We start from the raw sequence: 16304 nt of genomic DNA, 5'->3' as shown, positions 1-16304 counted from the left end.
CACTTAATTAGGGTACTCCTAAGCTGGCCTTTGCTAAAAACGTACTCAATCTGATTGAGGTACTTTCACTGAGGTCGACCCCTTCCACCTCTTCCATCCACACTCGTCTATCTGAAACAAGTATACAAGACCAGTGTGGATGGGAGAGTTGGAGGGGTCGACCTCAGCGAATGTACCTTAATCAGACTGAGGACGTTTTTAGCAAAGGCCAGTTTAGGAGTACCCTACTTAAGTTAATAATAATGTACCTACCTATATAGTTTAAGTTTAAAAAATTTGGCTCTCAAAAGAAATTTCAATCGTTGTACTGTTGATATTTGGCTCTGTTGACTAATGAGTTTGCCGACCACTGGATTAGGCAAATTCAGGTTTAAATTATGATCCTCTAATATGTTGGTTTCATCTGATTCCTTGAAAGTTGATTAATTCAAAGTTGAGTCAAAATATAGTGTTGGGGTGGGGGGAGCTCTACGAATACCCTGGGCCCCCAGAAAGAAGAACAAGTGGGTCTGAGAGCAAATAAGCCTGAAATATCACTGCAAGCAAAAATGACAAAACTGAAGTGGTCTTACCTCGGGGACACCAAGGCAGGTTTCTTTGGAAAAGACAATAATGCTGGAAAAATAGAAGACAGCAAGGAAAGGGAAGACCAAATAGAAGACGGGTTTGCTCCATAAAAAGAGCCATAGGCATGACTCTGCAGGTGCTGAGCAGGGCTGTGAGGACAGGACATGGTGGACATCACTCATTCACAGGGTCGCCAGGAGTTAGAGCCAACTCAGTGGTATGTAACATACACAATGTATTGGCTTGGACTGTTGACTCAATCTCTTTGAGTTTTGGTTTTCACATCCGTAAAATGGAATAACAAGACCAAATGAGACAGGGGCAGGCCGGTGGTCTAGCAGGCACAGTATACGTGGGGAGCTGCATCACAGGGGTTGCCAGCTGAAGCCAACAAAACATGATTTTTCCTAACGTGCAGAGACAGCGTGAAAACCAGATAGGCGGGGAAATCTTTTCCAAGGGAATGAAAATGACTCTTCTTGGACGTGCCATCGATGATGCTTCCACACCCCCATTCTCTCTAAGACAGGGCAGCTTCTTGTCCCAATGCCTTAGAGAGTTTGGGAAGGTCTTGGACAGATGGGTCATGTGATGTGGCCTGACTTCCTGAGATGACTCCTGGTATAAGCTCCTTTTGATCAAAAATAAGTAAAATAGCATTCTGTAATTGTTCCCAGGACAAAACCAATTTTGAAGAATAAGTAGGTTTTACACCATTGATTTGTGCACGTTTGCCACTAACTTGTAGCCCGGAGAGGTTAAGGCACTTGTCCAATACCAACATAAGTGGTGGAACCAGGCACCAAACCCAGGACTGTCTGGCTTCAGAGCACATAAGTGTGGGCTGTACCGTTTTGTGCGGAAATGATGGAGTCGATGTCTGGGAGGCTGGATTCCCCTCTTGTTGCTGCAGGAAGAAGTATTGAAATGAGTGCACCTTTCTCCAGCGAGTGGGAGGGAACACCGAGGCTCAGGCTCTGCATGACTAACCAGGTCAGAAAGCTCAGTTATGTCCTCCACAGATGGGCTCCTCCAGCTAATCGTTGAGGTCTTGCTCCCAGCCTGGGAGGGGTGCTGGGCCGGAGCAGGGCAGGGGCCACCCAGCAGGGGTCCTCCAGCCAGGGGTCCTCACAGGAGAGGAGACACAATTTAGAAAAGGGCCTTCCAGTCCATGGTAGCTTTGACCCCTTCTTTACCCACTGGGAAATGGTGGGGACAGAGAGAAAACCTCAGCCTTTTCATTTTCTTATTCACGAAGCTTGGCCGTGAGTGAATGCTTAAAACTCTTAAGAGAGAAATTTGAAAGAGGTGCAGGGAGGTTCTCCAGCGTCTACTTCTGGTGCTGCCATGGCAGAGAGACGCGCTGCTCAGAACCAGTCTGGCTCCTCAAACCCAGTCGGAATTGGCTGCGGCTGGTGGGCTGATAGGCAGGTCCCAGGAGGGAGCATAGGCAGGTCCCAGGAGGGAGGGCAGGCAGGTCCCAGGAGGGAGGGCAGGCAGGTCCCAGGAGGGAGGGCAGGCAGGTCCCAGGAGGGAGCGCAGGCAGGTCCCAGGAGGGAGGGCAGGCAGGTCTCAGGAGGGAGCGCAGGCAGGTCCCAAGAGGGAGCACAGGCAGGTCCCAGGAGGGAGCACAGGCAGGTCCCAGGAAGGAGCACAGGGAGGTCCCAAGAGGGAGGTCCCAAGAGGGAGGGCAGGCAGGTCCCGGGCATCAGATCAGGAGCTCCAGGGCTCTCTCTGACACCCTGAGTTGACCGCAGCTTTCTTGGGGCCAGACTCCAGGGAAAGCACAGATGGATGCCCTGGCTGTGTTTTTCTGGTTCAGGTAAAGGGTGGTGTGTGAAAAGATTGACTGAGACAGGTGAGGTGCTCAGGCTAAGAAGGAATGAGACTGGAGCCATAGCACCCACACAGGGGCCATTTTTGGCTGTTTGAGGCTCACCGTGAAGACGCAAGCAACTGCAGAAGGAAGAGCAATTTCTGTGGCTTACTTGGGGTAAAACAAGTATCCATAAAATGAATACACAGAGCCCCATAGAGAGTCATGAGCTGCCCTCCACTCCCCCTGGCCCAGCTCAATGCCTCAAGTGGAGACAGGAGAGCATGGCAGGAGGTCATGGTAACAGGTCTGACTATGTGTTCCAGCCACTGAAACTGAAGCAAAAGGACCCACACAGGGAGAAAGACCAAGAGTATGAGGATGGCCCTCGCCGGCTTGGCTCAGGGGATAGAGCGTCGGCCTGCGGACCGCAAGGTCCTGGGTTAGATTCCGATCAAGGGCACTTACCTCGGTTGCAGGCTTCTCCCCAGCCTGGGACCTGGTTGGGGTGCATGTAAGAGGCAACCAATCAATGTGTTCCTCTCACATCAATATTTCTCTCTGCCTTTCCCTCTCTTTTCCACTCTCTAAAAATCAATAGAAAAATATCCTTGGGTGAGGATTATAAAAAAAAAAAAAGAATACGAGGAGGTCCATGTGATGCCAGACTTATGCTCGCTCCAGGCCAGAATTCTCTGACAATAATAATGAACATGGCGGGAGGATATTTATTACTGGCCAGAGCCCATGCTTTTTATGAATCTTTAAAAAAAATGTATTTTTAAGTAACCTATGATGTCGGAAGGGATACCAAAGTTATGTGTTGTGTTTGTCCCTTAAGACAACCTCAAACATTAGGCATGTGCCCCTTCTAACTCTTGCTCCAACCCTCAGACTTCGTCACTAGCACATGCTGGCTGGTGACAGCTTGATGCCCAGTTCAGAGCCCTGGCCTAAGGACGTCCCTGCCTTCCCGCGGAAGCACGGTGGTCTCCCCTTTGCCACTCTGAACTCATTTCCTCGCCTGAGGAATGCAGGTTGGTTGGATAGAACCACTAGTTCTCATCTCTGAGATGCGAACAGTAGGGTCTTCAGGGAATTAAAAACAGAAATACTAAAGCTTCTTTCACACACTGATAACACATACATGGATGTCTGTAAAACATGGTGACAACGGAATACCGGTAGTCTAGGTAACAGCGTTGTACCAATGTGAACTGGTTTTGATAGTGTACTCTAGCTATTCAAGCAGTCGGTCGCCCTTGAGGGAAGCTGGGGGAAGGGCACATATGACTGTATGTATTCATGTTGAAACTTCCTGTAATTTCACAAGAAAGAGTTAACAGGCATTCTGATGCCCAACTCCCACTCCAGAGATTGTTATTCATCCGAGTGGGGCTTGGACGTCAATGTTTTCAAAACTCTCCTCAGGTGGTTGTCGTGTGCAGCCAGCTTTGAGAACCAGTTGAACTAGATGAACTCTGGGTCCCTTTCCAGCCCTCAAATATTATCAGTCAAATTAATCTCAATCCCCCTCGAAACTATTTAAATGTTCAACTTGTCGGGGGAATATGTTTTCTAAGTTTATTACCCTCTGTTTAAAAACTTTATTTTACTGTCCTAAAGTGACCCGACTTCTGGCCTCTCATTTCCAAGCATTGTGATTCTCTAGCTCAGTGGTTCTCAACCTTCGTAATGCCGCAGCCCTTTAATACAGTTCCTCATGTTGTGGTGACCCCCAATTTCATTGTTACAAATTGAACATAATTAAAGCATAGTGATTAATCACAAAAACAGTATGTAATTATATATGTGTTTTCCGATGGTCTTAGGCGACCCCTGTGAAAGGGTAATTCGACCCCCAAAGGGGTCGCGACCCACAGGTTGAGAACTGCTGCTCTAGCTACACCTTGGAGCTGCTGCTTCTCAATCAATGTCCTTCTCCAGGAGTCTCATCTCTATCTATTGCAGTGATGGTGAACCTTTTGAGCTCGGTGTGTCAGCATTTTGAAAAACCCTAACTTAACTCTGGTGCCGTGTCACATATAGAAATTTTTTGATATTTGCAACCATAGTAAAACAAAGACTTATATTTTTGATATTTATTTTATATAATTAAATGCCATTTAACAAAGAAAAATCAACCAAAAAAATGAGTTTGCGTGTCACCTCTGACATGCGTGTCATAGGTTCGCCATCACTAATCTACTGGCTGCAGCCCACTTCCTGTTCTCCCTGGACCACTTACCCCGAAATAAATGCTACCAGCTCCGCACAAGTCTCCCCACTGAAGACAGAATTAGACAGGACATGTGTCCTGTTAAAGTCCTTTTACTTTAGCCCTGGCATGTGTAGGATGGAGCATCAACCCATACACCAGGTTTTGGGCTTGATCCCTGGTTAGGTATTCATAGGAGGTAACCAGCCGATGTTTCTCTCATATCAATGTTTCTCTCTCTGGCTCTCTCCCTCTCCCTTTCTCTCTCTCTCTAAAATAAAAACATATCCCTGGGTCAGGATTTAAAAAAAAAAAAAAGAGCCCCTTCACTTTATTCTCATACTTACACACTACGTTCTATGGGAGCCGGACTTCCTGAGCAGTGGCAGTGAACCAACAGGAGTTACAGTGTGGGAGGGGAGAAATTCAAACTTGGTGCTGACTGGGGCTGTGATCACAGTTAGAAAGAAAAACACCCCAAAATTAGCCCTCTCACAGGGATCCCACTTAAGGATGTTCCCTAATTCTTCGTCTAGAGCAGGGGTGGGCAAACTTTTTGACTCGAGGGCCACAATGGGTTCTTAAACTGGACCAGAGGGCCAGAACAAAAGCATGGATGGAGTGTTTGTGTGAACTAATATAAATTCAAAGTAAACATCATTACATAAAAGGGTACGGTCTTTTTTTTTCAATAGTTTTATTCATTTCAAACGGGCCGGATCCGGCCCGCAGGCCGTAGTTTGCCCACGGCTGGTCTAGAGTCTCTGTCCCCTTAGGAGCCCTCCTTTCAGAGAATGCTTCCTTCTTGGCACAACCATGATTCATACCCTCCCCCGACCCCCCTTAGGAAAAGTGTCACTTACCCCTAAATTGGTCTTTACCTAGGATTCACCCCTTCCTCCCATTAAGGTAATTCTAGGACTTGACTAATGCACAGCAGAGCTCTTCTCAAAATCTGGCATATGCAACCAAGAATTGCGTAATGGGGGGAAGGGGTGACTTTGCATTTGGGGCACTCCAGGTCCATTCCTGACAAGTTAAAAGGCCAATGTCTCCTTTCCCTCCTGATTATCCAGGTGGCAAAGGATCTCTCTCTCTCTCTCTCTCTCTCTCTCTCTCTCTCTCTCTCACACACACACAGAAACACACACACACATATCCACATTTGCCAAAGACCAACCACCTGTTCTCTATCCATATTAAGGAAGAGAAACTGTTTTCTAAGTGGACACATTCCTGCCCTCACTGAGTTTGACACTTCACTATTATGCAGAGCTGTATCCTCTCAGACTTATCCATCCTCCAGGCCTACCTTTTGCCCAGAGGCCTATTGGAGCATATGCAATGATGCCAATTATCCTGCCTGTGAAAGCACACAGCCCCCTAGCTCTGAATGGCTCCACTCTGGTCACACTAAAATCTAGACCCCAGTAACAATCTGTTTTCTAGTCAGGACATCTTCATTCCTTTATCTATAAGAGGAAGGGCGGCAGTGTGAGGGTTAATTTACATTCCTGGGAAGTCCTGCCTGGGGGTGTATTGGGGGTTAGGTAGGGTTTGAGGATTTAGAAATGATAGTATGGTGGCTTTTGGCTTTTGGCTTCTTTTGGCTTCCCCACCCGCTCCCCCCCAGGGCATTTTCCTGGCCCCTCTCTTTCTCCTCAGCTCCAAGAGCCCTTCTTTTGCCTCTCTAACTTGTTTCCTGAGTCCATTTCTCCTATGGCTCACTTCTACCTCTTAATAAACCTTTAGAAAGTCATTCCTGTTGACTTTCTAAATAAACTTTCTCTTATAGTTTGAGTCTTGGTTCTGAATTCTTTCTTAGCCAGAACTCAAGCCCCGAGGTTGCTGAATTGAGATCCAATCATGGGTGACAATCTGGTGCCGTTTCACAGCCAACAGATCCAAGAACTTTTTACCTGCTGGGCTTATTCCCAACATGGGAGTCATGGAACAGTTTGAGAAAGATAGTTACTGGGGCTCAGGAATACGTGTGTGTGTGTGTGTGTGTGTGTGTGTGTGTGTGTGTGTGCAGAAAGCAAATGAAGGATTTCTCAGTTTTTAAGACCTTCATACTTTTGGAATCATAAATGAAATACAAACTTATTCTGAGCACCTTCTATGCACAAGGCATTGTTAAGACCCTCTATTTTCATGTCACCCTTCTGTGATTCCTTGTGTATCACGGCATGCCCCTATTCAACCCAAGCTGATATTAATCTCTCCTTTCTTTGTGTTGCCCAAACATTTATTAACACACTTACTTTAACACATTTAGCTTTATATTAGAGGTCTTTAGAATTCAAGTCTTGTTTCCTCTGCACTATTTAACACTAAATCTTTCCTTAATTCCAATAATCATCAGGTCTTTGAATTGATATTTTATCAGGAACAATGACTCTCTCTCTCTCTCTCTCTCTCTCTCTCTCTCTCTCTCTCTCATACACACACACACACAGAAATGATGGTAAGTCATGTTTATTTTAAGTTATATTATCCACATTCATAATTTCATTAGCTTTGATTCTAATACTTTTTAGCCTTCATCTTTCTTGACTAAATATGATTTTTAAAACAGTTTTTTTTAATTAAAGGTAGCACTCCACCTCCACTTCCTCCTCACCCTCCCTCCTGCAGCTCCACCATTTCAGTTGTGCTTATCTATACCTGTTCCCTGTGCCCACCTGCAGGCTGAGGCCAGGTGCCAAGATGCCACTATTCTGGGCCATTGCTGGAGGTAATTGTTTCCAAATGTTTACTATCTTCGGCTTTGTGCCACTTTATCTCTCTCAGGCTTGAAGGGTTGACCCCTAATTTAAATATCTTAAGTATTTGAAATTCACTACATACGCATCCTAACTGAAATTCTGTCTTAAGTTTTAAAATTTACATCCCCTCACCTGAAACCAATAGAGTTTTATTAACCAATGTAACCTAAATGAATTCAATACAAAGAAACAAAACAAGTATAAGTTATATCCCCTTTTAAGCCTCTGACTGCATTTTGAAGGCACTTTATCAATCTTGCCCATGGTAAACAATTAATATTTTGTTTTATCAATCTCTAGTGGCTCTGAATAATAAAATCATTTGAACTTCCATAATAATCTTATTAAACACATCCTTGGTATGAGTAACTGGCTACAGATATACATTTGATTTTTTAAGTCAAAAGATCAAATTCCTTCAAGTATAATGGATGGAAACTTTACTGAAGCTATTGGACGTTCAGACTGTAGCATCAGACAATCTAAATTGGAGAATTCTAACCCCGATTTATAAGTTGTGTGACCTTGGGCAAGTTATTTTATCTCTCCAAACGTCAGTTTCATTATCAATAAAAATGAGGAGATAAAAAGTAGTATCTCTTTCCTGTGGTTGTTTGAGCATTAACTGAGATAAGGCCCATTGCACTGGCCCACAGAAAGAGCTTAGTCCATGTAACCTATCATTATGCAGTGAGGTCCTACACTTAAACAATTCAGACATTGATTATTTCAGTGTTTTTCTGGTGTAGACAGAGGACCATGTGTATCAGAATCAACACAGGTACATTTAAAAATGCAAATGCCTGGGCCCCAACACAGACTCACTAAATCATGCTTTCTTACTCTAAGGCACAGGCATCTGTGTTTTATAGAACTTCCCGGAAATACGTTGATGAGAGGCACTCTGGACTGTCCCAGGGCTGCAGGCAGATGTTTTACCTGCCGCCATCTGGGTCCCAGGGTGCTCTGTGTGAGCTGTGTGATTGGGAGACTGGGCAGGCAGCGTCATACACTTGATCGTGTGCCAGGTGACCTGCGAGTCCAAATTTAAGAAGGATCTTAAAGAGCAATTTAAGGTGGAGAGGTAATTAGTGTTGATTCATAGTAGCTATATGAGTCCTTGTCTCACATTGGATTTAGGCAAACAGACGTGAAGAAAAAAACATGAACCAGGGAGGTAGACATGCTGTTTGTGAGAGCTGCAAGGTTAACTGACTTAGAAGGCAGAGGATACAAGTGGGGAATCAAAAAGAAAAAGAATGATATCCAAGAAAGGGATTTTTTTTTTTTTTGGTGCGAACTGCTGCACATCTTTTGGTTCTCTGCTTTTTGTCCCTTGGGGCACAGTGCGGGTGTGTAGGGGGCTTGGTCTGTGTGAACAGATATTTGTTGACAACAGGCCAGTTTCAATTCAGTTTGAAGCTATTAAATTGTTAGTTTTGTTGGCATCTCAGAAAGGCAGTAATTGTTCTGTTTCCCTGGCACATTTACCCCACGAGGCAGGCTGCAACTTGTGCGGTTTGGCCAAGCCTTAGTGGTGTCTCGCGGGAGAGGGCCATGAGAGAGTGTCATTTTGAAAGCATATCTGCCTCTAGTACAAAGAGGCCCACGGAGGTGGCAGTTGCTCAGCTCCTTCCCCTGAGTCCCCAAAGAGGCGGCCTCCGAAAGCTCTTGCACAGGCGTCTTTGGATCCTGCGGACAGGCCAGCCCTTCTGGGGAGCTTTGACTGGTTGTGATGGGCTGCACTTCTCTGTGTGAGGTAGTTGGGGTTTAATGGGGGATGATTCCACAGGTTCCTGAACAGTCTTTCACAAATGGTGGAGCAAACTTTTCACCATCACCAGAGAGTGAGGGAGAGTGAGTAAGAAGCATGTGCTGGTTTGTTTGTTTTATTAATGCTCACCTGAGGATATTTTTTTCCATTGCTTTTCAGAGACAGTGGAAGGGAGAGACGGAGGGCAGGAGAGAGAGAGAGAGAGAGAGAGAGAGAGAGAGAGAGAGAGAGAAATATCAGTGTGAGAAAAACACATTGATGTGTTGGCTCCAGCATGCCCCAACCAGGTATGTGCCCTTGACCAGGACCGTTGATCCTCTAGTGCATGGGCCGATGCTCTGACCACTGAGACACACTAGCCAGGGTGAGGCATGTCTTTAATGTCCTTCAGACCCAAGTTCAGGTGCTTATTGGCTGGGTGACCTTGGGCAGGTGACTTAACCTCTCTGAGCCTCATTTTGCTACCAGTGCTATGAAGATTAAATGAGATATGTGAAAAAGCCCTTATGCCATTCTGGCCCACAGGAAAGGCTCAGGAAATGGCAGCGGTGGCCTGTGCCAGGGGTACCACCATTGCTATCACTGTGCTAAACCTGAGGACACGGAAAACACTTCCCAGACTTCAATGCAGGGAGGATTTAATCTAGCGCCAACAGGATTTGACAATGGGGTCTAGCATAGGCAGGTTAAGTAACTCTCTTCACCTTGAAAGACGGTTGGGCTTGTTCAAATAGATTATTCAGAGGAAGTGAATTCTGGAATACAGTTGTAAACAACATGGCCAACCCTACAAGTCAATCTCTAAAGATGAGTGATACGTATTTAAGGACGTAAAGCAGAAATTCAGAAATGTAAGGGAACAACAAATTCTAAACTTTGTGATTCATCAACTGCACGGCAGCCCTCAGGAGAAAGAAGATCAAATATTTGCCCAGGCCCTAGCTGGTTTGGCTCAGTGGATAGAGCATCAGCCTGCAGACTAAAGGGTCCCGGGTTTGATTCAGTCAAGGGCACATACCAGGGTTGAGGGCTCGATCCCCAGTCGGGGGCGTGCAAGAGGCAGCCAATCAATGATTCTCTCTCATCATTGATGTTTCCATCTCTCTCTCCCTCTCCCTTCCTCTCTCAAATCAATAAAAATATATTTTTTTAAAAAAGAATTTATTTAAAAAAATATTTGCCCAGAAAGTTTACAAAACAATACTTTGGAAATAAAAAGGATTATCTTCAGGTTAACTTTGCTGTAGGGAAGATGTGCTTTTTGGTCATATTAATATTTCATTGCCTAATGTTACATACAAAAAAGCGAATGATTCATAAATGTCTTCCTCTGATGTTGCTCCAAGATGTACATATGCCCTCAATTAAAGGGAAGGGGGATTTTCACTTTTCGACCATCACAGATGTGTCTATTCCTCGTCCCCATGGGTGAAACCAAGGCACCTCACCACATTAAAATCATTTTAAATTCACGAGTAAGATTAGACTACTGAAGAGTAATTAGTGATTTCCAGAAGTAAATGATATTATTCAAACCAATGGAAACTATTACTCAAATATTTAAAAAATAAGCCAACATTTAATAATACAAAATTATTTATTAGTAAAAAAAAAATTAGAACTTGCTCATTATACAGAAAAGCAAAACCATTAAATGTTCCCTACAAAACTTTTCCCTGGAAGCATACAGAGTAGGAGTAGTGCCATGACCGGGTCTGAGGACTTCATCTCAATGCCCAAGTCAGCGCCAGAAAATGCAAAATGGTGACCTGTAACCTGCAGCTGTGATGTTTTGTGAACAGGTTGCCTAGGTCAGGTTCTCATTTGGCGCGGCAGAAAGACAGACGTATGCACGCCATGCTCCAGGTTACTGAAACTCTATGAGCTGTAGCAGACGTCACAGTTTGCTTCCCGGAGGTAGAAATCACTGCCTGCTGCTGCTGAGGGATCCAGGTTCGCAGAGTCCGTGCCCGGAGAGGAAAAGTAGTCGGATGCTCTGAGGGTGGCCAAGTGTTCTGCCTCGCAGGACACACAGTAGCAGCCTGAGGTCGGGGCTGGGAACAAGCAGTCGTATTGGGCGTGGGAGGGCAAGTGAGGGTAGGAGTAGTCTTCTGAGGGATAGCCACAGTTTCTGTTGTCCAGAGAAGGGGTAGGATTGTAATTCTCCGGAGTATAGGAAGGTAGATGAGCCGGCGAGTAACTGAAGTCTAAGGAGCCAGAGAGAGTGGAGGAATCTGAAGGTGTCCCTGGGGTCTGGGGAAATAAAAACCAAGGAACAAAGAGCTTGAGAACTTAGACAGGATTAAAAGGACTGAAAAGAGTGGATTTAATAACTCCGAGTAAGCACATTAGGGGTAAAGAAACAAAAACACCCAACCCAACCCAAGTCTGCAGAAGTAATTTTATTTGCTGATTGCGTGATTTCATGACACCACATTCTGTATTTACCTACTTCTTTCCCAACAATAAATTGCCTTGCTTCACTGGCTTCCTTTGTTGTAACCATACTTTAGAGGATGCTTTGTCCTTAAACCACATAATCCCATTGTGCTTCAAGTCACCTGCTCACCAGCCCCCGCTGTGGGCCACAATATAAGCTCTGGGCACAATGTAAGTTGCAGGTGGCACCGTGGACGGTTCTCCACGCCCTTGGCTGTGAACACACTCGGGTAGAACTGGGGCCTTCAATGATCCAGTGTCTGGGAGACTCCAAGACGTGCAGCTACTCTTGTATTCAGTAAAGTTGTGTCCCTTGATGAGAAAGGTACTTTTCTCTTAAGCAGGTCTACAGTTGTTACTGAGGGAACCTAACTTGGAAGCTGGGCAGGAGCTGGGTGACTGGGGGCCCTGTACGCATATTCTGTGGAGTTAATTTCCCATCCCCTTAAAATTGAGTCTGATACCTACACAGACATTTGACAAACTGAAATAAAAAATGATTTCCACCAAAACATGTACTGTTACGGTTTAAAAAAAATCTATGAGTGTCTACGCAACTTCTAAAACGACTGGTACCCTACTAAAGCAAGCCTTATGCATTTTAAATAACCTATTTTTAAACGTTGGAGGTTCATCCGGAATGGACCATCCAGATTTTTCAAGTATTAGAGCTTCATTTTTCCTAACCATCTCAAACTCAAATGGCTCTTGTGCCTAAACCAGACCAAAAGAACGAGTTAATAGAGTCAATTCAATGTCAAAATTAAAACAAAACGCACTTATCAAAATGACAATTTGGTACTGCATAGATGTGGCCTTGATTCCATTTTCAAGAATCCCTGAATTCAAGGGCCGTTTTTTAAATCAATGATTTCCAATTAGGAGATGTCTTAATTTTCAAGTTTAGAAACATCGCATGTATATTGCCCCACAGTAGCTTGGGAAATGTGTGGTTATTTCTACTTCCAATGAATTGTGAGTGGTTCTTTGCTTGCTTCCTGGATGATTTCCTTGTTGACAGTGTTTGTATGCTTTCTCAGGAGACAATGCAAACATAACCTATATGATGAGCAATAAACAGGTTTTGTTAAGAACTGCGCTAATTACCAGGCTCTGGTTGAAGCCGAAGGGGGCGGCCTGGAAGCTGTCCGGGAAGTAGTGTGGAGCATTCTGCGTGGAATTGAGCAAAGGGTCCAGGTGTGTCTCTGTCTGAAGGTAGGAATCCAAGATCTGGTCGAGGCAGCTTGGGTTTTCTTCACAAGAAACACGGCTGGGAAATTCTCGGGGTTGAAAGTAATTAGGGGTGGAAGAAACGGATTCAGGTTCAAAATACGCTAGAAGAGAAAGGAAAAAGATTTTTTTCTGTTTAAAATTTGCAGTTACGCATTTGAATGAAGTTCTATGCTACATTCTGAATATCTGCTATCCCTAAGGGGAAAGGGGGCTTATGAACTTCCAGAAAGGTAAACGGTCAGGCGATTTGGATTTTTTAGTTGCCTTAGCTAATTCAAGTTTCACTGGAATGCATCTGGTTAATAATATGAACACTGGCTGTGAATGTGGCTAGGGCTAAAAAAAAGGATGCGGATCCAACCTGGGTTTAACTGCTTCAGAGAATAATGGCTCATGCCTGCACTTTCTTGGACCATGAAAGCATCCACATTCAGCCCCTACCTGCAGTTCATGTCAAGCACTCGTCTCTGAAGCAGCCAGAGTTGTTAGGAAAACTGCTGGTGTCGTGGGAAATAATTCTCTTGATTTAGGGTTAATACATTCCTACACTTTTCACACTTACTAAGTTACTTAAATTCTGAGCAAGTTTTAAAATAGAAACCAGAACATACAGGACAAATTAGTATTACTTGCTCTAAATTACACAAAGCAAAAATATTTTCTTAGTGTTAACCTGATAATGGAATTAAAATAAGTTGTTAAATACCAAACAAGAATAATTCTGAAACCGTGACTCCTTTTCCATTTTAGGATTAACAGGCCCGATTTGTGGTTATTAATCTAAAAAAACTCTCAAAGAAGAGAGGTTTAGAGTGTGTCCATCAATGGGATTCTTTGAAGTCTTAAGGTTCCTCTGAGGTTAAGTGAAAGTGGCAAATTCAGTGGTGAGCTACCATAAGCAGGTTTCCTTGTCTATGAACTCTTTAAACTCTTAGCTGTTGAGTGGCATAGGTAGGAGTGTTTATATAGTAGAGTTATTCGCATTGGGCTGAGAAAGCTTTCAGCTGTTTGAATTGCTTTCTGGGAAGACAGAAGGGGAGGGACCCCCTGTCGGCTAGATTCTAGGACCTCAGAGTGTTCTGTAGTCCATCTAACGGCAGGAGACAAAAGACAAGTTTCTAAAAACAATTCTGATCTTTTCATCTAATTTAGTTACTTGGAGATGGGGAACTGGAATGAATGAGAAGAACAGACTCAGGATAGAGTAGATAGGAAAGAAGAGACAGTTCAGAAAGAAGAAAACATTTGCACTTGTTTGCTTGCGGGGCTTCCATCTGGAGTCACTACGCCTTTTTCACCTTCTGATTGGTTGGATTGCAATTAAATGGTGGTGCCTATCTTAACCCCTGAATCAAGCATTGAAAGACCTTCGAGATGCACTTTTGAAAGAGTGTTGGAGGGAACTATAATGCTGCTGTACTGACCTGCAGAAGGTGGTGTGACTGGATCTGGAAGGTGGACACTGTTCCCTCCGGACAGCTGCCAAAGCAAGAATACAACCATCAAGAAAAGCGAAATGAGAGCCCCACACAGGGAAAGCTAAGACATTTTGATGTGAACTGTGTTGCCTTCTGTTCTAAGGTAAGCTAGATTCTTTCTTCTAAAAAAAGTTACAAGACAACTGATCCAATATGTATTTTTTAGTTTTAATTTTTAGGTTTGCTTGGGGATTTTTTTCTAATATCAGATTCTCCCACTTAAAATGTAAAGGCTATTTATTCATTTTGATAAAAATTCAATTTATATGATTTTGATATACAAGAAATGTAACAATTCAAGAAAACCCAGAAAAGAGACTTTCAATTAAACCATTCAATATAAAATTAATTTAATCCCAACTTTTATGATTTAGTCAATCATTTCCTTCAAAACTTTCATATAATATCTGGCTACTTAGCCTTAGGGATTTGTTTTCCCTAAAGGACACAACTCCTAATTTTGTTAATCCTGGATAGTTCAAAATATTCGCATGATCTTACCAACTATGAAATACTAAAAGTTATATAAAATATATATTTTTCTTAAAGCTGTAGTCATTGAGTTGGATCCTATCTATATTCTAGTTAATGGTCAAGAAATATTTCAACTCTGTATGTTTTTCACTCATTTTTATAAAAGTAGCTTTTTTCACTATTATAAATACTTGAAGTTTATGAGACTGTTCCTTTTAATCATTGAAAGTAAAGCAGCCTGTATCCTCCAGTTGAATTGGTAGTTTTACTAACCGAGTAATTTAGGATTTGTTATTATTATTTCTTTAGGTTTCAGGTGCTGGCTTTAAGGTTTAAAGGGACCAGCTTTGCTCTGTGATTCACCGCACCTCTCTCTCGGGTTCCAGGGCGTGCTCACTCCCACACACAGAGCCACTGGGAGAGCGCCGCCAGCCACGGCTGAAACAGGAGGTGGTGTTAATTTTGAAAGCGATCCATGCTGTAATGTCATGAACCAGGAAGCTGGAATCCTTCACCAGCTTTTCATGCAAATATTTGGCTGCAGCTTGAGCTAAAGGACTTGAAAGGAGTGGGTTTAAAAACTGCTTCATTGTAGGGCTCTCATTAACCCCATTCCTACCCCCCTTTGCCCCATGGTCTGTTTGTCTGCCTCCCCACCTTATCTCCCTCAGGTATGTTTACAATATCCTACTTGATATTATCTTTCTAGTCATGGGTTCACTTTCTACTTTGCTCCAAGAGTACAAAGAAAGGCACCCTTCTCTTAGATTTCAAACAGCGCAAAAATCCACAATCTAAAATTTGAAAAACACATCAAGGCTGTTAAGAAATTAATGGTCAAAAAGGGGTAAATTATATATTTCGATAAGTACTAGCTCAAGTTCCCCTTTATCCTAAAGGTAAAAGAAGTGTGTGTATGTGCGTGCATGCGTGTGTGTGTGTGCGTGTGTGCGTGCATGTGTGTGTGCGTGTGTGTGTGTGCGCGTGCTCCCTGGGCTGTTTGCAAATTGATCTGGCCTGGCCGAAATCAGTTTTTTGAAAAGTCAAATTTACACATACTGCACCCACACGTTTCTCCTGGCACTGTTTGAGACCCTGATATTCATCTCAGTCTATAACTTCCATTCACAATTGCCTTCTTGAAATTCCAAATTGTGGATACTACTGATTCTATGACAACTGAAGGTACATTTCTTCCTGCCTTGTATATTTTATAAAATTAACTCTCTCCTTGGCTTAAAGCTCCCTAGAGCTATCCTTTAAGCACCGAACAACTTGGAGATCCTCTCTGTGAAGCCAGAAATCTACACCAAGAAGCAGGCACACGTTATCCCCTGGTAGCCGCCCTACTTGCCTCCTGAGCATACCTTCACAGCTTTCCTGGAATCCCAGATCCTTCTGATGGCTCCCACGGAGGGACTGTACGCCTGGCTCTCGTAATTAAATCATCTGTGTGGTGCTATGCTTGCCTACGAGGGCATGGGCGGATATACTATGCAAGCAACTTCTGCAAGGCACTAGTTTGGAAGTACTGCTT

General features: G+C 43.7%; 1 protein-coding gene and 1 long non-coding RNA gene across 2 annotated transcripts; one reads left to right on the top strand and one right to left on the bottom strand.

The window, feature by feature from the left end:
* Positions 1-10770: 10770 nt before the first annotated feature.
* On the bottom strand, positions 10771-14392 carry COLCA2 (colorectal cancer associated 2). The gene is made up of 3 exons (XM_006775228.2): positions 14240-14392; positions 12690-12916; positions 10771-11396 (listed from the first exon to the last, which is right to left on the bottom strand). Exons 1-3 carry the CDS (start codon positions 14316-14318, stop codon positions 11022-11024), a joined length of 681 nt encoding a protein of 226 aa, XP_006775291.1. The 5' UTR covers positions 14319-14392; the 3' UTR covers positions 10771-11021.
* LOC107184907 lies at positions 14321-16286 on the top strand. Its single transcript, XR_001515806.1, has 3 exons — positions 14321-14396; positions 15077-15438; positions 16010-16286. It is a non-coding gene; the product is annotated as an uncharacterized LOC107184907 (long non-coding RNA).
* The last annotated feature ends 18 nt before the right edge of the window (positions 16287-16304 follow it).

Source organism: Myotis davidii, unplaced genomic scaffold, assembly GCF_000327345.1.
Source record: "Myotis davidii unplaced genomic scaffold, ASM32734v1 scaffold8, whole genome shotgun sequence".
Classification (NCBI taxonomy): Eukaryota; Metazoa; Chordata; class Mammalia; order Chiroptera; family Vespertilionidae; genus Myotis; species Myotis davidii.
This window is presented reverse-complemented; position numbering and strand designations above follow the sequence as displayed.